General features: G+C 39.2%; 1 protein-coding gene across 5 annotated transcripts in view; it reads right to left on the bottom strand.

Annotated features, from left to right (window-relative positions):
• LOC131047154 (mediator of RNA polymerase II transcription subunit 13) overlaps nt 1-23709 on the bottom strand; it is a 171810-nt gene that overhangs the window by 74203 nt on the left and 73898 nt on the right. For all 5 annotated transcript variants that reach the window (XM_057981012.2, XM_057981031.2, XM_057981024.2 and 2 more), the window contains exons 8-9: nt 3724-3801; nt 3534-3619 (exon numbers count right to left, since the gene is read on the bottom strand). In XM_057981012.2, the coding sequence (XP_057836995.2) occupies nt 3534-3619; nt 3724-3801 (164 nt within the window). The remainder of the gene's footprint in view (nt 1-3533; nt 3620-3723; nt 3802-23709) is intronic.

Raw genomic sequence — 23709 nt, 5'->3', positions numbered from 1 at the left:
GAAGGAAGTTGTTTGGATAGGAGTGTAGAGCATGAATGATGAATGGACATTGGTCATGTAATTCAATTTATAGACAAGAACCATTCTAGAATACATTCTTGATTTGGCACTGATCTGCACTACAGGGCCTGGGATAGTTGCATGGCATACCACCCAATAATCCAGCTAGTTTTAACGAACATTAACAAAAAACACCCAACAAACCATTACACTTACATGTAGACAAAGTAATAGTAGATAGTGGTTTTTATACAATGCAAAAGAATATTGCACATTTGCAATGAATGAATGAGTTTAATATCAAGTATTTCTATTTGCCCATCTTGAGGATGGAGTTTTGTAGACTGGTTTAGTTGAGTATTTGACATTTCACAGAACACACTGGATATTATTTTTAAACCTTGGCTCTTTGTCAGACTTGATGGGTGTTGTCAATTTGAAATGAACCCAAACATGATTGAATGAGAGATGTGTTGAATCTGGCATGCAATAATATTAGCAGCAATCTTCAAAAATCTATCCCCTATGACAAACACAAAATTTATCCTATGTCACAGTAGTATAGGCTATCATGGAGTCTTGATAATCTTTTTTATAATACACAAGTTTATTTTTCTGAAAATAATAAAAAACTTTGAATAAAAAAAAAAAAAAAAAGACTGATAAAAAATTTGTATCAAAGTAAAATACCTGTTTTTGTTGCTTCTGATTGTTCCCGTCAATGGTGTGCGACCTAGGTGTGATGACGTGCGACCTAGGTGTGTTGTCGTTCGACCTAGTTGTATTGTCATGCGACCTAGGTGTGTTGTCATGTGACCTATGGGTGTTGGCAATGGCATGCGACCAAGTTCCTCTCATCAGTGGCTTCCGTCAATGGCTCTCTTTCCTCCTGTCAATGGCTCTTCTTCCTCCCGTCAACCAAATTCTGCCTCTGAAGCCCTTCTTGCTTCTCCATGCCTCTGCACGCAACATATTTATCAATTTTTTTGCCTGGCTTTTTCACTTTTCGCGGCATTTAGGGTTTTTGCATGTTATTTTTTCCACGCTGACGTTTTTCACCCAACTAATCGCACAAGTTTTTCCCCATTTTTTCACGATTACGTGCAATAAAATCGTTGAGCACATTGACCGATTAATACGCGTTTTTTCACGGAATAGATCGCCATGGCCCCCGATCAACGATTAATCGGGTATAATCGCGATTTTTTGCAGATTAATGCTACTATGCTTTTACTCATCTCATGTGTCAAGTACAATACCAGGGAAAAAGTAAAGACGAATGCATTTCTTGTGTCAAGAGCAGCAACGAGGAAAGTTATCACAATAACAAAAAAAGAAACATGAACAGGGAAAGGAGAAGTGTATTTAAAGAGTGAATGACTTAGCCACCTAACCCACAATAAACAACTAACAATCAAAGTAGTTGAATACTCCCTAGGCACGTGTATCTAGTATCCGAAACGGATATGAATTCGATACGGCCTAGATACATGTTGGATATTGTACCCACACATACACAAAAAACCTTAAGTTTTCAACCGTGCCAAATACTATGTGATTTGATTTTTAAAAAATTTGGCGTAAATCTTCCTAAATTTATCTATAAAAAAGCTTCATTCATGCAATTTAAAAATAAAAAAAATTGTAAAAGCAAAACCTACACCAAATAAGAAAGACAAATGAAATGTTTTTCTATTTCAGCGACCCATTGTTTTGGGTTATCTTCCAATGCAACTCTACTATTTTTGCATATTGTAAATTGTTAAATCAACTTATAATTATTTATGTAGCAATTATGTATCTGTATTGCTTTTGAAGTGATGAAAATCTCCTCTAATAACTTAGAAAATTGTGTTAAATATATTTGTGTGTGTTTTTTATGAATGTTGTATCCAGCTGTATCCATATTGGGGGTCTTAAAAAATGGCCGTATCAAAATCTGATATCGTATCCGTATTTGTATCCGTATCTGTGTCCATGCAAATTAGTTGACAAAATATTGGCTTTTGTATTCTTCAACATTATTATCCTTTAGCTCAGGGTGGTCCTCAGCACAAGGCCTAGAGAGCACTTCAATAAGAACAATAAATAATGATGGGTCACCTGCAAAATTTCAAGCTGGTGTGCATTTTTTAATTTAAATTATTCTTTATTATAAACCACTATATGTGTAATTCGATGGTCCTTAGGCACTTGCATTGGTGCTATTAAAAACACTTCATTTATTAAAGATTTCAGTACCAGGCAAAATATACTATGTAGTAGTTATTTTAAGAAGTTACTATTGTTTGCATTTGTATCATGGGTGTTGGGTATTTGTCATATTAAAAACTTCTACATACAAAAAACAATAATGAATAAAGCCAAAATCTCACTCGAGTTTTATTTTAACCAACTTTATGTCCTTTTAAATAACTAAGTGCAAATTCCTTACAACATATCAAAGTAAAGACAAATTAATCCTTTGAAAAAAGGACAAAATAAAATACTCGTAATTAAAATTAGCTTTAATGAATTTGAGTTATGACAATCAGTTAATTTATCTTACAATTGTGATAAATAATGTAAAAAAATTGAAAACTGAAACTAATGTTGATATCGAACTAGTATACACTATTACTCTGATAGTTTTATTTAGCATATCCATAATATGTGGTATTCTAAAGTTAATTCCTATTTTAGGCTGCAAATATTATGTATCTATGATTTGTATATGGCTTTTGTACAAACATATCCAGAATAACCAGCTAAAAACAAAAATATTGCTATACCAGTGTAGTAGTGTACTGTACCCGCATACCTGTACCCATACCCAATTCCAATTCAGTGACTTAGATATCAATTCCACAATTGATAAGGTTACCCCTAAATTGCTCTTGGGTTAGGCTCAATAAAACCCCACAGCATTAGAAACAGGTTCCTTCATAAGATTTACATTTAGCAACTATATTGACTGCTAGAGACATTTTTTCTGCAAGCTCAATCTGAATCATTAATTATCCTTCACTTAGCCTTCAACTAAGCAGAAGCTGAAACAAATCCAAGTTCAGTCTCCTGAACTAAGTAACTCAGAGATGAGAACTAAAAGTTGCGACAATGAATTTCAAATGTAGGACTATACAAAATTGTTGATGTAGTTCTCACAAGATCCCAAAAAAATCCAAAACAAATAAATAGAAAATGCCATTGGCATCCAGCAAGTGAATCAAATAATAGATGCAAAACCTGAAACAGTAATAATATGCCGTGGAAGCTTAAAATGCTAACAAGAACACAGTGCTAAATGTATACAAACCAATGTCATGGAGGAATTGACATGGGCATACCAGAAAACAAGAGAAAAAATAAGTGGCAAATGATCCCGGACCACATCCTCTGGATACCGATTGAATTTAGAATGACATAACACTTGTTTCATTTATGTTATTGAAAGTGCTCTTAGAACAGAAAATTCCATATGGGCATTTGGTCTGAATTCTGGACACAAAATGAACACTAAAAGATACGAGAAAAATTTTATATCTGTAAGTTACCAGCAATCCTTTCTTCTGCCCCATTCGAACGAGAATGCTGTCTTAAGACCCCTTCCATGTCATCACTTGAAAGTGTCTGAACTCTCCTGCAAGTTTAGCAAACAAAAATAATGGATAAAAGGAAATGAAAAAAATAACAAACTGAATCAATGCATTAATAATCTGCAATAAAATAGAAAACTACACGTACTTGGCAGAAACAACAACATGAACAAAAATAGCTTCCTCACTAGCTGAAAATATAAGCTCACAAGTCAAAAGTGGCTTCCTGCAAAGACCAATCAAGATTTAGTTCAAGTTCAGGCACTTATATTTTAGGTTGCTCTAAACAATTCTACAAGTCCAACTAAAGTTTTCTTATCGTTTGTTGTCCTTTGGAATAATAAAAAGTTATTACCACAAAGAAAGAAATTAGAAAAGTTATTACTACAAAATAAGAAACTAATTTGATTGAAAAGAACAGAAGATTAAAGATGATATTCTTTACAAAAACAAAATTCATGGGTTCTGAACAGTACCATAGCACATTAAATTTACAATATAGATCATCTTCTCAACCGAATGAACGTTGTCACTGATCGAAGGGATAGTTTGGAATTCAAATAAAGAATACTGGATGTTTAAGCTATCCAACCAAATATTAAGAAACTACTATTCATGTTACTCTTTACAATTATTCATTACCAAGCTTAACTGTTTGTTAGGGATAAATGTGCTCTTGACAATAAAAGCTTATAACTGCAAATTCCATCCAAAACAATGGGTGATTGTTACAGTACCTTGTATAACCTAAGTTATCTTTATCACAATCTCCAAACATCCCCCTAAGGCAGGGTGAACCCAACTGATTTTCATTTAATCATTAGCCCTTGAATTAGGAAGTGTTTAAGGGTTATTAGGGCCTAAAGTAGATTATCATGCAGGCATTACCATCCACTATTTTACTAAATTATAACCCTTGAGATGCATTTGGAGACCATCAAGTCCAACCTTTCTAAGTTTGGCATCTCCATTCCAGCTGTTAAGCTAGAATTTGTTGCTTGACTATTTACAAATTTGCTAGATGAAACCTTGTTGAAGATGGAGGTACCGCCAATAATGTGTTTGGAAATAATAGCAGGTAATCTCTTTTCTAAAATCACATCTGGTTTGCCCATGTTCACAATATTGATGTGCCTAAATATTTGGACACAAGTTAATCAAAGCAAATTTTGCCCATGTTGATAAGTCTCCAAGAAAAGTTCTGTTGCACCTTTATGAACTCTTCTGCAACACTTTGGGAAAAAAGGAGCAAGGTATACAGGAATGGATTGCAATGCCAATCAAACCAACTGACTCTTCCAGCCAATAAAACCAGCAACCGTCCAATGGTTTAGTTTGTTCGTCATTTCCTTTTAATATTTTCTTATGTTGCTGAATTGGAATCAGGTGTGGGTATCGAATGATGGTATTAAAAAAAAAATTGGGAGGCTGGGTTTGTTCTAGGTACATCCATAAAAAAAACATATAAAAATCATAAATATATATACATATTTGCACTCTAAAAATGAAAAAAATGTTCACAATACCAAATATCATGCATATGCTAAAGAAAACTACCACAAATATTACAAACTCGAAATACACTATACTAATTCAACATTGATTTGTCAAACTCGAGTGAACAGAAAATAAGTTCAGAATACCAAATATCATGTATTGGAGTTGAGAAATACAACACCACAGGAGCCTGAAGATCTTCTGCAAGCTGAATAACCTATTACAAAGAGAAGCAATGAAGCAATAATCTGAAGAACTCATAAAACACAGGAAAAATATTCTCAAAAGATGAGAGCTCCAATTCACCAAAAAAGTATTGTGAAAAGATAATACAATCAAAAGAAAAATAACCTCTAATAGGTCAAGAAACCCTAAAAAGGGAAAACCCTAGGCTTGCACATAATAATTAATAAAATAATTAATTAATATGCACCTAATGTTAGCTTAAGTGTAAAAAGATAATTGGGAACTTAAAGAATCAAACAAATATTGTTTGATTAATCAAGTAAAGACCCAATTACTCTAACACCCCCCCTTAAGCTAGACTTAGGGAGAAGCTAAAACCTAGAACAACTACTGAAAGCATGAAAGATGGGTCCCGGCAACAAGGCCTGATCAGGTACCCAAATACAATGAAATCTCTATGAAACGGAGACAAAGGAGAAAACCCAGTGGCAAAAAACTCCTCTCCAAAAGGAGATAAAAACATGTTGAAAGAAGAAGAAGAAGAAGAAGAAAGGAAGGCCTCATAAAGACCCCCCAAGGACAACTTCCTTCACCCCAAGCATAGAACGCGGCTAAAGATAGCGCGGCGATGCAAAAGGTTTCGTGAAGATGTCTGCAACCTGCTCGGAAGTGGGAATGTACTCCAGAATGAGAACACCATCGTGAATCAACTGGCGGATGAAATGCATGTGAAGCTCAATGTGCTTCGTCTGCTGATGCTCTATCGGGTTGCAGGAAATATGAATAGCACTCTGATTGTCACACCAAAGAACAGTGGGACTATCAGGAGGAAAACCAAACTCAGTCATCAACTATCGAAGCCATAAGATCTCCTGACTAGCGAGCACAGCAGCTCGGTACTCAGCCTCTGTAGATGATAATGCATGAGTAGTCTGCTTTTTGCAAGACCATGTGATAGGACCAGAGCCAAAACAGAAAACAAAGCCAGAAGTAGACTTCCGATCAGTGACATCACCAGCCCAATCTGAGTCAGTGTAGCCAACAATGTGAGGTTCCCCTGATGTGTAGTGAATGCCATGAGAACTAGTGCCTTGAATGTACCTCAAAATACGTTTGGCAGCTTGCCAATGACTCTCATGAGGATCATGAGAGAATCGAGAGACAAGACCAACCACAAAGGAAATATCAGGACGGGTGTGAGTCAAGTACAACAAACTGCCAACCAACTGCCTATTAAGTGTAGAATCTACCAAAGGAGTGGGGCAAGCAGTGGTCAAAACAACCCCTGACTGAAATGGAGTGGGAGCAGGCTTGCAATCAAGCATGCCGAAGCGCTGAAGCATGTCAAGAGCATACTTCTGCTGGTAGAGGTAGATCCCATCAGAAGACTGAATCACCTGAAGACCAAGGAAATAGTACAAAAAACCGAGATCTATCATCTCAAACTGGTCCATCAAGGCACGTTGAATATGCCGAATCATAGAGGATGAGCTACCCATGATGAGAAGATCATCAACATATAGCACAAGAATCAGGATGTCACCCTCAAGAAGCTAAATGTACACTGTGTGATCAGAATGACTGCAGGAGAACCCAATGGAGAGCAAGAAAGAGTCCATCTTCTCATACCAAGCCCGAGGGGCCTGTTTGAGACCTTACAATGAACGCCGAAGTCTGCAAACCAAAGAACTATCCTGCACAAATCCCTGAGGCTATTCCATGTAGATTTCCTCCTGTAGATCCCCATGCAAGAAGGCACTCTTCACATCCATCTGAAAAACAAGCCAACACCGAGAAGCTGCAAGAGATAGTACAAAGCGAATGGAGTTCATCTTGGCGACAGGGGCAAATGTCTCGGAGTAATCAATACCCTCAACCTATGAAAAACCCTTCACAACAAGACGTGCTTTGTACTTATCAATGGAACCATCAGTAGCATACTTAGTGCGAAAAAACCAGCGGCACCTAACCATCTTTCTTCCCTTAGGAAGAGGACAGAGATCCCAAGTATGATTCCTCATCAAAAAAGAATACTCTTCCTCCATAGCACAATCCCACTCAGGGCGACCTGTCGCCTCTGAAAACTTCTGAGGATCATCTAAAATAGCATGACTCAAAAGACTAGAACCCACAGTATGAGAACGAGTGCAACGAGTATCTGAAGGATCACCGGCCAAAGTACCTGCCACCTCAACAGTAAGGCGAGCCCACTTGGGCATCTGAGGTGGAGCGGGTGGAGGTGGGGATGATGAATCATCAGCACCATCATCAGAATCATCCTCCAAAAGATCCTGAAGGGGTGCAGTGGTCGGAGGAGGCAGAGGAGGAGACACTAGAATCGGGGTATCCACTGTGGGAAGGCACTCATCAAACTGAACATCCCATCGAAACAGGACCTCTCTGGAATCAGGATCAAACAACCTGCCTTAACATCCTCACAGTAGCCAACCAAAATGAGTGGTCAGCTCTTCAGCTCCATGGCGTGCCTCTGAGCATCAGGAATAAAAGCCCATGCCTCACTGCCAAACACTCTGAAAAAGGAAACATCAAGCTTGTCATGAGACCAAGCCTCCTCAGGAGTCATGTCGAATAGCCTTGTGAGGCATCCGATTCTGAATATAGTTGGCACAATTGACTACCTCAGCCCAAAAAAACGAATCCATGGACCTGGACTAAATCATACAATTCGCCATCTCCCGTAAAGTTTTGTTCTTGCGTTCAACGACACCATTCTACTGAGGGGTGTAGGGAACAGTAAACTGATGCTGCAAACCATGCTCAGTGCAAAAATCTCTGAAAGCCTGATTCACATACTCCCCCCCATTATCTGTACGTATCCGCCAAATAGAACAGCCAGACTGCTTCTCTACAAATGTCTTGAAGACTCGAAAGGAATCAAAGACATCAGACTTGTACTTAAGAAAGTACACCCATGTGTGTCTAGAGAAGTCATCAATGAAAGTGAGTACATACTTGGCCCCTGAAAAAGGAGTGGGAAATGACATGAGGTCACTGTGAATCAACTCCAGGGGTGCCAAAGCACGAGAGGCTCTTCCCTTCAAAAAGGGATCTCTGTGATGCTGGCCAAGAACACAACCATGACAAACACCATCAGTGTAGGAAATCTGTGGGAGCCTAAGAACAAGTGCCTGTGTACTCATCTGCTGAAGATATTTGTAATTGACATGGCCCAATCGCTCATGCCAAAGCTTACTCACTGAATCTGCATGTGCTATGAGAGATGAACCTGTACCCGAAGAGGGCTCAAATTCATCAAATCTGTAGAGACAAGATGCAGAATCCACACTACCAGTAGCCACAACCAAATCAGGATCATGGAGGCCCGAATAACCACATCATGTGGTGAGAACTCAACTGTCTTACCAAAGACAGAGTGGCAAATCTGATAAATGGACAGGAGGTTCGTCGAGATGTCAGGGACAACCAAAACATCTTGTAGAGTACCCCAATCCAAAGAGACAGAACCTGAACCCAAGACGGAAAGATGAACTGAGTCACCCACTGCAATCTGTGAAATACCACGAGAGGCAAGAGAAGTAACCAACTGCTGAGTGTGTGTCATATGGTGAGAAGCACCAAAATCTAGAATCCATGTGGACCCATAGGTCGAAGCTCTAGCAGTGAGAGCATGACCTTTCCCTGTGGAAGGAGAAGACGCCTGAGGTGAGGAAATGTGATGCTGCTGCATGGCTTCCTCTAAAGCCTCTAATCGTTTCCAACACTTGGAAACTGGATGTCCTTCCTTGCCACAAAAACTGCAAGTGTCTCCTGATTTCTTCTTAGTCTTGGAGGAAGACTCACCAGACTGTAAAGATTTCCCTTGTTTGGGAGGAAATGGTTTTGAATCAAACTTAGGAGCAGGCTTGGAGGAATTCTCACTACCTGCAGAAGGCTTCTTCGGCTTCGGTTTCTACTTCTGTTTCTCCTTCTCCTTAGAGGACTGAGCAACCAATGCTTCGTTCTTGGAGCTTGAGAGCGTATCCAGCTGAGAAAGATGAGACTGCTCATGAGACAATCGCTCACAAAAGACATCAAAAGTAGGCATGTTGAAACGAGCACCCAAGCCATCCATGGTGGAGTAGAAAGCAGAGGCAAAAAACTGAAAGTGACCCCGAAGCTTCGAAAGAATCAAATGAATGCACTCTGTATCTGTCTTGTTCTTTCCACATCCCTGAAGAACAGATCTAGTAATCTTGAATTTGTTCAAAAAATCCTCAATAGTGGGAAAGGAATCAGGTGACAAAGAAATCAACTCTGCCTCAATCTGTAATGCCTGAATCTCATTGACCCTCTCGAAGAAAGAATCAAACTTCAACCACATATACCGAGGAGTAAGCAACTCATCAAGGTGAAACAGAAGACTGTCGGAGACATGCAAAGAGAGCAAACCCATGGCCTCATCCAGCTTGTTCCTATGCATAAGAATCTCATAAGGACGCTACAATACTGGCTGAACCTCATCCAAAGAAGCCCACAACCCTTGTGCCCTGAGAAAACTCGTGATGCGGGGCTTCCAGGTGTGATAGTTGTGTGAAGTCAACAACTCAACTGAAGGATCTACCATGAGAACAAAAAAAACTCTGCACCTACACCTGCTTGTTGGTTTTTTTTTTATTAGGTGATCTTTCAAAATAGACAGAAGATGCAGAAGGGTTTGTTGGTTTTGAGAGTTTAGGTGTTCTTGATTTCTGATATAAATGACAGAAAGCGAGAAAAAAACACCCCCCACAAAAGAGAAACCCAAACCGTAGTACATAGTAATGAGAAGTAGTGCATAAGCAAGAAAACTTCAAACTGATATCTCATGTACTTGATGAATATTCTGAGAAAAAAGATCACAAATCTAAATAGAGCATGCTGAGAGCTTTCCAACGCCTATTCGTTTTCGAAAAATGGAGTCCATTTGCCCATTCTACGGCCCCGGAAGTGCAAAAAAGAAACCCGACTTTGACTGATAAAAAATACAGTCAAACAGTAGATTCAGGAAAAAAATCCACCACCACGAGGTCCGACTCGGAATCACCTTTCCAATGCCTATTCGTTCGCCAAAATCCGACTCCGACTCCGGATGCGCAATCTAGGCCCAAAAAACCAACCCCTCCTCAACATCTATCATTTCAATATTTCAAGTTTGGAATATTTATGGTAGTTTTCTTTATCATATGCAAGATGTTAGAGTAATTGGGTCTTTACTTGATTAATTAAACAATATTTGTTTAATTCTTTAAGTTCACAATTATCTTTTTACACTTAAGCTAACATTAGGTGCATATTAATTAATTATTTTATTAATTATTATGTGCAAGCCTAGGGTTTTCCCTTTTTAGGGTTTCTTGACCTATTAGAGGTTATTTTTCTTTTGATTGTATTATCTTTTCACAATATTTTTTTGGTGAATTGGAGCTCTCATCTTTTGAGAATATTTTTCCTGTGTTTTGTGAGTTCTCCAAATTATTGCTTCATTGCTTCTCCTTGTAACAGATTATTCAGCTTGCAGAAGGTTTTCAAGCTCCTGCGGTGTTGTATTTCTCAACTCCAATATGGTATCAGAGCTCAGATCTGCAGCTATCTGTTCCTGTTTTTGAGTATTTTGGATTGGAAGCAGATCTGGGGTTTCAGACAATTTTTTTGTGTGCTTAGGGTTAGGCTTTTTTTCTGAGCACTTTGGGCCTAAACGGACCTCACCATCGTGCTCAGAAGGCCCACAAACCCCTATAGTCATATAAAATTTGTCCATTTTTTACTCCTAAGCATCTGGGTGATTTTTTTTCTCCCAACCAGGCCGTACGGCTCTGGCACGCAAATCGAGAAAAAAATTTAAAAATTGCCTTTTTACGGCATGCAGGCCGGGTTTTTGAATTTTTAAAGAAAAATCACAAAAAAAATCAAAAATCCAAAACATTTGGTAAACCTTTCGGATTTTTGAAATATTGAAATGATAGATGTTAAGGAGGGGTTGGTTTTTTGGGCCTACTAATTCAACATTGATTTGTCAAACACGAGTGACATGATAGATGTTCATTTTTCAATATTGAAATAATACTATCAGTAAAGAGTGTCATATGGGTTTTCATCAAGATTAACATCATCATCATTGATATTAGATGATGTAGGTAGCTTAGAAGAACCACAAACAGCGTCTAACACCATTCACACTAAAAGTATGCTAGCTATCTAACTCTTCAAGAAGTAAAAGTGGCTGCAGAATCAAAGGAAATTCATGGCACTGTGACACTTCTTATTCTGGTGACTGAGAATCTTATTGTGGTGCTTCTTATTTGTCAAACAAAACAGAGTGTTTTTCCCCTATTATTTGGTCAAATAAAACAGAAGGGCAAATGACTGTTAGTGTAGGGTTTAGGGAACAATTTTGACGTTCAATAGTCAAACAAAATGCATTGAAACTGTCCTTTGCCACTAGAATAACCTCAATATAGCTGGAATCGTCATAGTATGCTCATAAACAATTCCAACAAATCCATACTCATCAACAATTCCAATGTTCATCAACAATTCCAACAAATCCATGCTCATAAACAATTCCAACAAAACCTGGATCAACCTTATCTTCGAATGCATATCCACCCCTAGATTCTTGGTTCTGGTCAACGGCTCCCCGGAAGGTTTCTTTAGTAGTTCGAGGGGGCTCAGGCAAGGTGATCCTATGTCTCCCTTCCTTTTCATTATTATGGCTGAAGCCCTAGGCAGATCTATTTCGATGGCCAAAGAGAAGGGGAAGATCCAAGGTATTCCCATCACCAGTGGCCTCCCCCCCTTCACCCACCAGCAATTCATTGACGACACAATGCTTTTTGGGCAAGATGACGCGGGGGAGGCTCGTGCCTTTAAAGACATTCTCAATTCCTACATGATGGCCTCGAGTCAAGAGGTTAATCTAGCTAAATCTGCAGTCTTTTTGTTCAACATAGATCCCCTTTTAGGAAAAGAAATCTGCAATGTCCTGGAAATTAGTAAAGGATCCCTTCCTTGCAAATATCTAGGCATTCCCCTTGACAGAGGCAGGAGACCCTCAAATTTATGGGACAACTTAGTGGACAAGATCAAGTCTAGAATTAGCACTTGGAAAGGGAAATGGCTCTCTTCGACTGGCAGGGCTACCTTGGTTAGATCGGTCTTATCAGCTATGCCCATTTTCCAGCTTTCCCTCCAACGGTTGTCCTCTTCCAAACTTGCTGAGATCAATAAGCATCTCAGAACTTTCTTTTGGCAAGGAACTGATAGCAACCACAAAATCTCACTCATCTCTTGGGACAAGATATGTACACCCAAAGAGGATGGTGGTATTGGCATCAAAAACCTGCGAGATCAAGGTAGAGCTTTGGGGGCAAAGCTGGTATGGAGATTATTCAGATTTCCTCACCTCAAATGGGCAAGATTACTTAACCTCAAGTACCTTAATGGAAATGATCCAACCCAAATCTTCAGAGAGCCCAACCCTCCCAAAGGTTCCTGCCTTTGGAATTTTATGGGTGATTGTAGGAAGATTATCTCTGATAGGCTAACCTGGAACCTGGGGTCTGGGGACAAAGCCCTCTTCTGGTCAGATTCTTGGGGAGGGTATAAAGCCATTGAGAACATCCATGACTTTGGGATTACCCGGGCCCTTCTTGAATCACAGAGAGGCCCCCTGCTAAAGAATTATCTCTCCCCTTCAAAGGAAGGGGCTGGTTGGCAGTGGATCGAAAGGGATGATGAAGCCATCTCGGAGAGGGACAAGCATAAACTTTTGTCAATTCTTAATTCTAGGAACTTTGTCTTAAGTCATGATGAGGACAAGCTCGTATGGGAGGGATCCTTAAAAGGAGAATACAATTCCAAGGATGGGTACTCTCACATATCCAAACCAGTTTTAAGACCTAAGGTAGAACTTCCATTGAATCTTTGCTGGGATAGAAATTGTTTGCCTAAGGCAGGTATTTTTTCCTGGCTAGCAATCCAAAGCAAACTCCTCACTGCGGACAAATTTAAGCATATGGGCTATGAGGGTCCTAGTAGATGTCCTCTATGTGAAGCAGAGGAGGAGGACACCAATCATTTACTCCTTAACTGTCCCTTTGCTCATCAATGCTGGATCTAGTTCAACAATAAACTTGAATGGTCTGCAGCCTATCCCAACACCATCTTAGGGATGCTCATGGCTTGGCCTCTCCTTAGGCGTGGATGTCTCTTTGAAGGTTTATGGAGAGCTCACCCATCATCCATAATGTGGGAACTTGTTGGTTGAAAATTTTGTACACTTGGGGAAATATACAAAATTGTGGTTTCAACCACAACACACGAGTAAAAACTCTCATAATTAAGGGAAGGCTCCCCCTATCTAACTACAACTTGGAAAATAAAATGGGATGGGACAGCAATCTTTCTTCTTTCTTCAAGAAAGACAATATCCTTTTCTCTTCACAGAAAAGGATAGCGATTGAATATGAACAACAGTAACTACTTTCAAGTGAAATGAGAGAAAGGAAATGAAGTTTACAGTTGTCAAGTCCAATGACCCTCATGCTCAGATTCTCTTTGAATCTTCGGGTTTTGGGAATTATTACCTCCATATAGATGAAATTTCAGAATTTACTGAAGATTATCCTTCTAGCAGCTCTGATATTTCATTACTTTCAGCAAATGAAAAGTTTGTTGATGCTGATCAGGACCAAGCATCAGAAGATGGGTCATCCAGTTCATATGTTATGGTTGAAGAAGTCAGAACTTTCCTCTTGAATAGACGAAGAATGAAGCTCTTCTTGTCGAGGAGGTGATGGAATAAAAGACGAAGAATGAAGCTCTTCTTGTCGAGGAGGTGATGGAATACTTTCATCAGCAAATGAAGATGTGACTTCTTCAACCATAACATATGAACTGGATGACCCATCTTCTAATGCTTGGTCCTGATCAGCATCGACAAACTTTTCATTTGCTGAAAGTAATGAAATATCAGAGCTGCTAGAAGGATAATCTTCAGTAAATTCTGAAATTTCATCTATATGGAGGTAATAATTCCCAAAACCCGAAGATTCAAAGAGAATCTGAGCATGAGGGTCATTGGACTTGACAACCGTGTACTTGGTTTCTCTTTCAAGAATTAACTTCTGCACAACACCTTTGACAGGTATTCTTGCTTCTGTCATATCCATGTTGAGTTCACCTCCAACATCTTTACAAAAATTACGGCCAAGTAACATTCCGTATGATGCAGGAACGTCAGCCACCAAGACAGTCATCTTTATTTTATTATCCGGAAAAGCAGCAAATGCAAATTGCGCATCCTTGATTTGCCCAATAAGGGGCACTCGCTTGTTCTCCATGGAATAACAATGACCAAAAGTTTTGGTCAAGGTCAGCCCCAAAGCTTGAGCAACTTTTGCGGGCATGACATTATCAGAAGCACCAGAATCCAAGACACAATTGCTTAATTGAAAACCATTGATCAACAAGGAAATGTAAAAAGGTTCTATCTTTCCTTGGGTAGTAGATGGAATGGTCACCAAATGATTGGGCAAATTTTTGGGTTCTTGTGGGATAGTGTTTTCAAGTATAGGACGAGTCTCCTTACTTTTAATAAAATCAGCTAATCTATCAAATTGATCGGGATTAGCTTGTAAATACTCAACTTCGGACATTTGAATCTTAGTCTTCCTAGCATGGTCAATAATATCAAAACCTTGAAATGAACCAGCTAGAAAGGGATTAACATTGTCCGATAATGGTTTGGGGTTGGGCATACTGGGCTTGGGATCAACAGATGAAGCAAGAGGAGGACTTTTGTTACTTACTTGGATTTTCTCTGCATCCTTTGGAATATAAGGCAGCGGTGTTCCTCTTTTAGCAATAACAACAGGTGGTTGTAAATCACTTGTGATCTTTGCAGCTTCTTCTTGTTGGGCCAACCGGGTCTGGGATCTTGTCGTTACAGCAAATGCTTGGCTATGAGTCCTATCGGCAGCAACGGAGTCATCATAGTGCATGTAACGTATAGTAGAGTCGCCAGTCACTTCTTCTTCTTCTTGTTGAGGAAGAGCAACTTCATCGGACTGATAATCAAAATAAGAAGACTCATTTTGATCAGCCTCATAATAGCCAATTGCTGCCTTTGAAGGAGGTGGCTCAAGCGCAAGTCTCTCCGGAGGGGGAGGCAACTTGGGTTGATTTTTGGCAACATAACTGGCAGCAGTATTAGGATATGTCCTTCTTGGGATATCCTTGTACGGTGCGGGGTAGCAATTCTGAGATACTTGCTTCTTTAAAGCAAGAAGTTCATTTGCCAATTTCTGTACCATAGGATCAGTAGAACCAGATAATGAACCATCCATATGCGAACCTCCTTTGGACCGATTAGAATCCTTTTTGATCTTACCAGCTAAGATCAAATCGTCCTCAATTTCAGTAGCCATTGATTGAGCAACTTCTAAATCAGCAGGAGATGCTCATCTTAAGAAGAAACTGACCTCGGGCAACTGAGTGTTGATGAAAAAACACTTGAGGTTCTCAGGAGTAGGCTTAGAATTAACAGGAATTCTATTTGCTAATTTGTTAAATTTAGCAATGAATTCACGCATGCCTTCATGCATATCCTTCTTCATTTGTGTCAACTGGGCCAACAAGGCATGCGCATCTTCTGCAGGCTTGAAACATTCCTCGAACTTGTCTCTCAACGAGTTCCACGAAACAATTGAACCAGCAGTAAGATTAAAAAACCAGTCGGCTGCAATACCTTGAAGAGTCTCTATAAACAACCAAACAGCAACATCTTGATGTTCAACCCCAAGAACACCACATGCCATATAAAAAGACTTGACATGTTCATCTGGGTGTTGCTTTCCATCGCCATAAAATTTGGGAAGATTTTTGCGTGAACCTTGTGGAAGCGAATGAAGAGGTGGGGTTAATGCCAAAGGACCAAAAGCTACTCCCCACGGACCGGGAGGAGGAAGCGGAGGTGGATTAGCCATATTAGGTAATGAAGGTATCAGTGGTTTAAAAAAGGAGGAGCAATTTTCACTTGGGATAGATTTTTTCTTTCTTGAGGGAGGATAACTTGTGGTTCGTGATAGGGAAGATGTACTAGTGAGTAAAAAGGACCTAGCTTTTTCAGCAACAGATATTTCTTTTGAATATTCACCTTTCTTCCGACGAACGTAAACACGCAAACTTTCCAGCTTAAAGAAATGAAAGAATTTCCAAGCTCTTCTTTCGAAAACAGCAGGACACTAGTCTTTCCACAATGCGCTCATCTCGGATGAAGGCGGCTCTAATCATTCCAATGAAAACAACAATTCAAATGATGTATGGACTCTTGAATTTGATGGCAGCTGCGCTACGAATGGATCCGGAGCTGGTGTAGTTCTTATATCTCCCAAGGGAGAGATCTTCCCTTACTCTTTCAAGTTGCAATTTGCTAATACCAACAACAATTCAAATGATGTATGGACTCTTGAATTTGATGGCAGCTGCGCTACGAATGGATCCGGAGCTGGTGTAGTTCTTATATCTCCCAAGGGAGAGATCTTCCCTTACTCTTTCAAGTTGCAATTTGCTAATACCAACAATACGGCTGAATATGAGTCGCTTTTGTTAGGAATGAGTGTTGCATTGAAAAGAGGAATCAGAAACCTTCATGCCCAAGGCGATGCAGAATTAATTGTTTGTCAAGTGAGAAACATATATCAAACTAAGAATGACAGACTCAAGCATTACCGCAATTTGGTATGGGAGAATATTGAAGATTTCGATTCTTTCAATATCTCAGTTGTTCCTCGTGAATACAATGATAGAGCTGATTCTCTTGTTGTTTCAGCTACTTCCTTAATTCCTCATCTTGACTTTGGTCAAGATAAATATATTATTGAGATAATCTGCAAACCTAGTGTGCCTGATAATTGGGATCATTGGCAAATCTTCAATGATGATAAGCAGATCAATAATTTCTTGCAAGCTGAGTATGGTTTCAACAACCTGTATTTTGAAAGAAGTAATTCTCCTTCTTCTTTGTCATCAGATTCGGTGCCTGATACATCATCTGAATCAGATGAAAATATCCTTCAGCTGAAAGGAAATAAACTTCCCAAGGGGTTGGTTTCTCTTGAAAAACTTTTCGATCAACATGATCGTTATATCAAGAGATGACAACAAGAAAGTACTGATTCTCCTATGGGATATGAGAAATATAATATTGGATCTGACGGAGATCCAAAGTTTGTCAATATTGGCAATAACTGCACTTCACATGAGAGAGATCAGTTTATTCAACTTTTGCGCCAATACCATGATGTCTTGGCGTACTCATATGATGATCTAAAGTCCTTCCAACCCAAGGAAGTGCAGCATGACATTCCTCTCAAGCTTGGCGCAGAACCTTTCAGACAGAAGCAACGCCAATATAATCCGAAGATTTCAGGTACCATTCTTTCTGAAGTTCAAAAGATGCTTGATGCTCGGATTATCTTTCCCATCCATCATTCAACATGGTTGGCAAATATAGTACCGGTGCGTAAGAAGAATGGAGAAATACGTATCTGTGTTGATTTCAGAAATCTTAATCAGCTATCACTTAAGGACAATTATCCATTGCCAATCATGGATCAAGTCTAGCAAGCGGTGACAGGCTCCGAGATGCTATCTATGCTAGATGGATTTTCGGGATACAATCAGATTGAGGTTAGCTGCATTCACCACTCCATGGGGTACATTTGCATACCGCAGAATGCCTTTCGGGTTGATCAATGCAGGAGCTGCTTTCCAGCGAGCTATGGACTTGGCTTTCCGTGGTATTGTGGGAAGGTATATTGTAGTATATCTTGATGATCTTGCTGTTTTTTCTAAAGATCGTGAGAATCATCTTTTTCATCTACAAGATGTACTTGAAAGATGTCGCAAGCATGGCATCTCTCTTAATCCCAAGAAGTCAGTTTTTGGGGTGACGGAGGGAAAACTTCTTGGTCACATTGTTTCCAAGGAGGGTATAAAAGTTGATCCTGAGAGGGTTAAATCTATTCAGAATCTCCCTTTGCCATCCAACAAGACTGTTGTTCATTCCTTTTTTGGTAAGGTTAATTTTCTGCGAAGATTCATTCCTGACTTTGCGGAGAAGACTGGTCATATTGTGGACATGATGAAAGGAAAGTCTTCTTTCCATTGGAATTCTGAAGGAAGAGCGGCATTCAGTGAAATCAAAGATGCAATTGCTCATGCACCCGTGTTGGTTTGTCCCAATTACACTAAGGAGATCATTATGTATAGCTATGCTTCCGAGCATACTCTGTCAGCTATTCCGATGCAGAAAAATTCAGAAGGAATTGAATCTCCTATCGCTTTCATGAGTTGTCGTTTGAACTCAAGTATTCCTCTATTGAGAAGAATGCCTATGCGGTGGTTAAAGCAGTTAAGAACTTCCGTTTTTACATCTTGAATTCTCATACCGTTGTGTTAGTTCCTAATACATCAGTCAAATCTATCTTAACACAACAGGAGTTTGGCACAAAGAGAGGAAATTGGATTGCAAAAATCCAAGAGTATGACTTGGAGATCAAGCCTACAAAGCTTGTTCGAGGAAGAGGACTCTGTCAGTTGATGGCGGAAGGTATTCCGGAGGAGCGAGAATTGGATGATTCGGAAGATCTTCCCAAGGTGTTGTTTGTTAGTACTACTAATGAATGGTACTCTAATATAGCATTTTTCTTGACCTATGGCGAATGTCCACAACATTTGACATTCAAGGAAAAAAGAAGTATCAAGTTGAAAGCTGCAAACTTCGTATTATGGGATACTGGTTTGTACAAAAAAGCCATTGACGGTACTTTCCTCCGTTGTGTTGACAAAGCGCAACAAACCAAATTGCTGGAATCTTTCCATGACAAGGCTTGTGGTGGACATTTTTCTGCGCCAGTGACCGCTCATAAAATTTTGAGAGCAAAATATTATTGGCCTACACTCTTTCAAGATGCTTTCCGGTGGGTACGTAAGTGTGTACATTGTCAGCAGTTTGTAGGCAAACCAAAGCTTGCAGCATTACCATTGAAGTCGGTTATTGTTGAAGAACCTTTCCGGCAATGGGGCATTGATTTCATTGGTGTGATCAATCCCTCCTCAAGTGCTGGTCATTCCTATGTCCTTACAGCTACTGATTATTTCACCAAGTGAGTGGAAGTCATACCGGTAAAGAACGCTACTTCTGAGGTAGTATGCAGATTCCTCAAGGAGAATATTATTTCCAGGTTTGGTGTTCCATTCAAAATTGTGACTGATAATGCAGCCACCTTCTCTTCCTCAGAAATTTCACAATTTTGCTTTGAGTATAATATCTTGTTAACTCATTCATCTGATTATTATCCCCAAGGTAATGGTCAGGCGGAATCTAGTAACAAGAATTTGATTACTATTATTCGCAAACTTGTGGAGGAAAATCAAAGGTCCTGGCATAAGGCTCTTTTTGATGCTTTATGGGCAGACAGGATTACACCTAAAAGGGCTATTGGTATGTCACCATTTCAGCTTCTTTATGGGATCAATGCAAAAATACCCATCACTTTGGAACTTCCTGCTCTCAAGTTGTCTAAAGCAATTGAGGATCAAACTTATGAAAATGCTTTAGACAAAAGGATCATGTATCTCTCCCAGCTGGAAGAACAAAGAACACAAGTGGTAGACCGAATTGCTCAGCATCAGCAACAAGTCAAAATTCTTTTTGATAAGAAAGCAAAGCAAAAAAGATTCCAAGTTGGTGATCGTGTTTTGCTTTGGGATAAGCGAAGGGAACCGAAAGGTTTACATGGCAAATTTGATTCTCTATGGTGAGGACCCTTCACTATTCACCGTTTTGCTGGAGAAGATAGTTTTATCTTGGCTTATCATGATGGAACACCATTTGCACTGCCGTATAATGGTCAGCATTTGAAACATTACTTTGAATGAAGACTCGAGGTAACTTCTTGTAAATAATGTCTTTCTCTTGTTTGTTTTCCGCCTTTTGTTTGTTTGTTTTTGCTTTGTTTGACTCTATGACCCAATGGATAAAAGGAAGGTACTTAGAGTTCTGGATTCTTTTCTCTCATGATCTTGAAGGATAAATGAAAGAATTCCCCAGTCAGAGCCAGTTGTTGTCCTCATTTTTGTTTCCAAAAATGAAGGACCACTACGGTGAAATTTTTATGAAAAAATGAAAAAAATTACTCTATGGCATGCTTCCCGAGGCAGAATTTCGACTGATCCTTGGACTGGATTAATCCTCAGTCCATTCTCGAATTTCGTCAATTTCTGGGTTCATTTGCTATGCCTTTCCTTCAATTTCGGGTTTTAAAACCCCGACTGCAGGTGGAGAATTTTCTTCAAACTGCAAGTTTTAATGATATTCATTGTTTTGGTCTTTGTAGGGGAATTTTTGACCAATTACATGTACACTTTTATTTTAAATATGTCACTTGTAATTTATTTTAAGTTTCCCCTTTGATGTTTTTATCTTTTTATTGTTTTTTGGTCATTTTTAGTTAAAATAGGGATTTTTTGGCTCAACTGCAAGTAAACTTGCAGTTTGTTCAAAAAACCCCTACTATAATGGTTTTCACATGTAACAGTGATTTTAAATCCCCATTACATATGTGCAAGTGTTTCTAACTTGTTGTAGGGATTTTATTTCCCTTTTACAAGTATTTTAAACTTGCAGTTTGCTCCAAAAAACCCGATTTTGGCTTGCAAATGCATTTTTGACAATTTTTAAACTTGCAGTTTGCTCCAAAAAACCCGATTTTGGCTTGGTAAGTGAAAAAGTGAATTTTTAAACTTGCCATTTGTCTTAAAAAACCCGATTTTGGCATGTAAGTGGAAAAAGTGAAAATAAAACTTGTTATTTTCTCTCTAAAACCCGATTTGCTTCATTTTGGGCAATTCGAACTTGTCATGTGTCTCCCAAAACCCGATTTGCATGAAAAATCGATTTGTTAAAGATTTCAAAGCAATTTTTTGAGGAGATTTTTTAGGGAGGAAAGGCGTTTTTGCTTCTACCCTATTTTCATGCAATCATCAACATCTTTCATGCCAAATGGAGGTTATATCGACTGGTTTTTGGAGCTAAATCAGCAAAAACGTGGTTCTTTTAATCCACATTTTGGGTGTTTTTTACTTCATAAATCTGCAGTCTCCTTAAGCGTTTTGCCTTTCTCTACCTAGGCGTGGAGGGCGAGGGGATTTTCGCACCATTTAATGATGCCGTTGGAGTTTATAATGGTGGCCACGTGATTCCCTTTGGCAACGTTTTAAAACATTTGGCATCATTGCTTCTTCTTCTATCTTAGGCGTTTTGCTCTAATAAACTTGGATGCACACTCTCATTAGCATTTTGGTCCTCCAAGTTTGAGATTGCTGCTATATTTATCAGTTTGGGGCATTTTTACAAAAAATGTGATAAGGGTTTGACATCCCGGATTGCTCCTTTTCACCGATTTTGCTTCTTCATTCCAAGAATTGTTGCATCATTGGAGAAGCATTTTGCATTTTTAAGAAAGGTATGTTCTCTTTCCTTTCTTCCATTCATTTTATTATTTTCTTGTTTTCTTTATTTTTCGTTACTAGTTGCATTTTTGGCATGTGATGTTCTTCCCCTAAAAATTGGTTTTTGTGAAAGAAATCTTCCCCTTAAATATGCAATTGTTGAATTGCATTGTTCTTCCCAAAATTCCCTCTTAACTTGTATTCGGGATTTTTAATCTCGATTACAAGTTCGCTGGAAATTCTTGTTCTTCCCCTACGGTTAAGGAATTTAATCATTTTTGGTTAAAATTCCAAGCTTGAAAAGTGTGAAATACCCCTCCCTTGCGAATTCGGGTTTTACAAACCGGATTACATGTTGAAAAGTTCTTCCCATTTTCATGAAAATGACTTTCCCGGATATTCCCATTTCTATCCATTCATGTTCTCCATATCCGTACTTTCCATTTCCATCATTTCCCGCAAGTCAAAATCTCATTTTTCGTCCATTTCTCCATTTTCGAATTTACAAGTGTACTTGTATTCGGGTTTTAAAACCCCGATTGCATGTATGTCCTTTCCAACTTGTATACTTGCGAAAATTCTCCCAAGATCCGAAATTGGTCAAAGTCAAGATTTTCCCATTTCTACATATCTCCCCTCTTCCTCTCACAAAACCGTGAAATTTAGAAATCAAAGTTTTACCCATTTGAAGAAGGAAGAATGATATTTGCAGCTGACTATGATGTTGCCTTAACTCTTTTAAGTCTTCATCACAGCATTCCAAGTTCACAATCAATCTCAGATTTGTCGGCATCTCCAACTCCAAAGAAAATGAAATACAAATATGACAAATACCAGAATGAGATTGCACCTTCCCAGGTTTCTTCTCCTTCGGATCGCATCAGGGACATGGAAATAGGGCACGTTTGATATGGTAGAATTCATCAACAGGGTAGAAGATCCACAGGATAACAACTTGCAGCGGCTATTGGACAGCCATATCCATCATGCATCTTCTTTCCCAGTGGCCGCCCTAGAACCTGAGTTCGTTCTTGCATGCGCCCATCATTTTGACAAAGAGTCAAAAGTCATCAAAAATGATGATGGTGAAGCTATAATTCGTCTTGATGCGGATACAATCGAGAAGGTCTTCAAAATACCTCTTGCACCTGTTTATATGGAAATCACCAAACAAAGTGCAGCAGAGTATTATGTGAAAAGGGAAAAAGATTGCAAGCGACACATCAATAAGTGGATCCAAGAGCCACGTCCTTCCTTCTCAAGATGGGCAAAGTTGTACCGTTGTGATTTCAAGTGGGAGATAGGAGACACCATCACTCTTCTCAGTAGGATGTTGGGCCTTGAGCACTCCAATGTCTTTGAGCCATGGATGTATCAATTCATTATGTTCATACGGCAGTCGCATCACATTTCATGGGGTGAAATCATCAGCGATGCTTTGTGCGAACAACTTGCAGCAGTTCCTACCACTATGACCTTCTTCATGAATTCTTATTTGGTATATTTAGCAACGTCACTTAGACACTTTCCAAGTCTTTCTACCAAGGGTGATCGCTCGCTTATACCAGTTTGAGAATATTATGACTAGTTGCCATTGAAACCTAGCAGACTGCATTTCAGAAGAGTCCAAGATGCATTCTTTGGATATTTCATGTGTCAGTTTGACGTGGATCTCAGAAACAAAAGAGTATCGGATGAGGCATGGGTCAAGGTGTCTGAGTATGGGTGTTTGTTCCTGCAATTTCCCACCTTCACCTATATGAGAATTGGATGCTATGATGGTCAGCCATACATGCTTCCAAGATACCCAACCGATAAGATAATTCTTATGGAGTTGGGAAGACAGATCATGGTTGTTCATACTTTTCAGTCTGCTAGACACAAGGTTGGAATGGGGATCTCTAGCACAAACCCATTGAAAATTGGTCGATACTCC

The sequence above is a fragment of the Cryptomeria japonica genome, chromosome 4 (genome assembly GCF_030272615.1).
Source record: "Cryptomeria japonica chromosome 4, Sugi_1.0, whole genome shotgun sequence".
Classification (NCBI taxonomy): domain Eukaryota; kingdom Viridiplantae; phylum Streptophyta; class Pinopsida; order Cupressales; family Cupressaceae; genus Cryptomeria; species Cryptomeria japonica.
The sequence above is the reverse complement of the archived record's forward strand: the minus strand, read 5'-3'. Positions and strand labels throughout refer to the sequence as shown.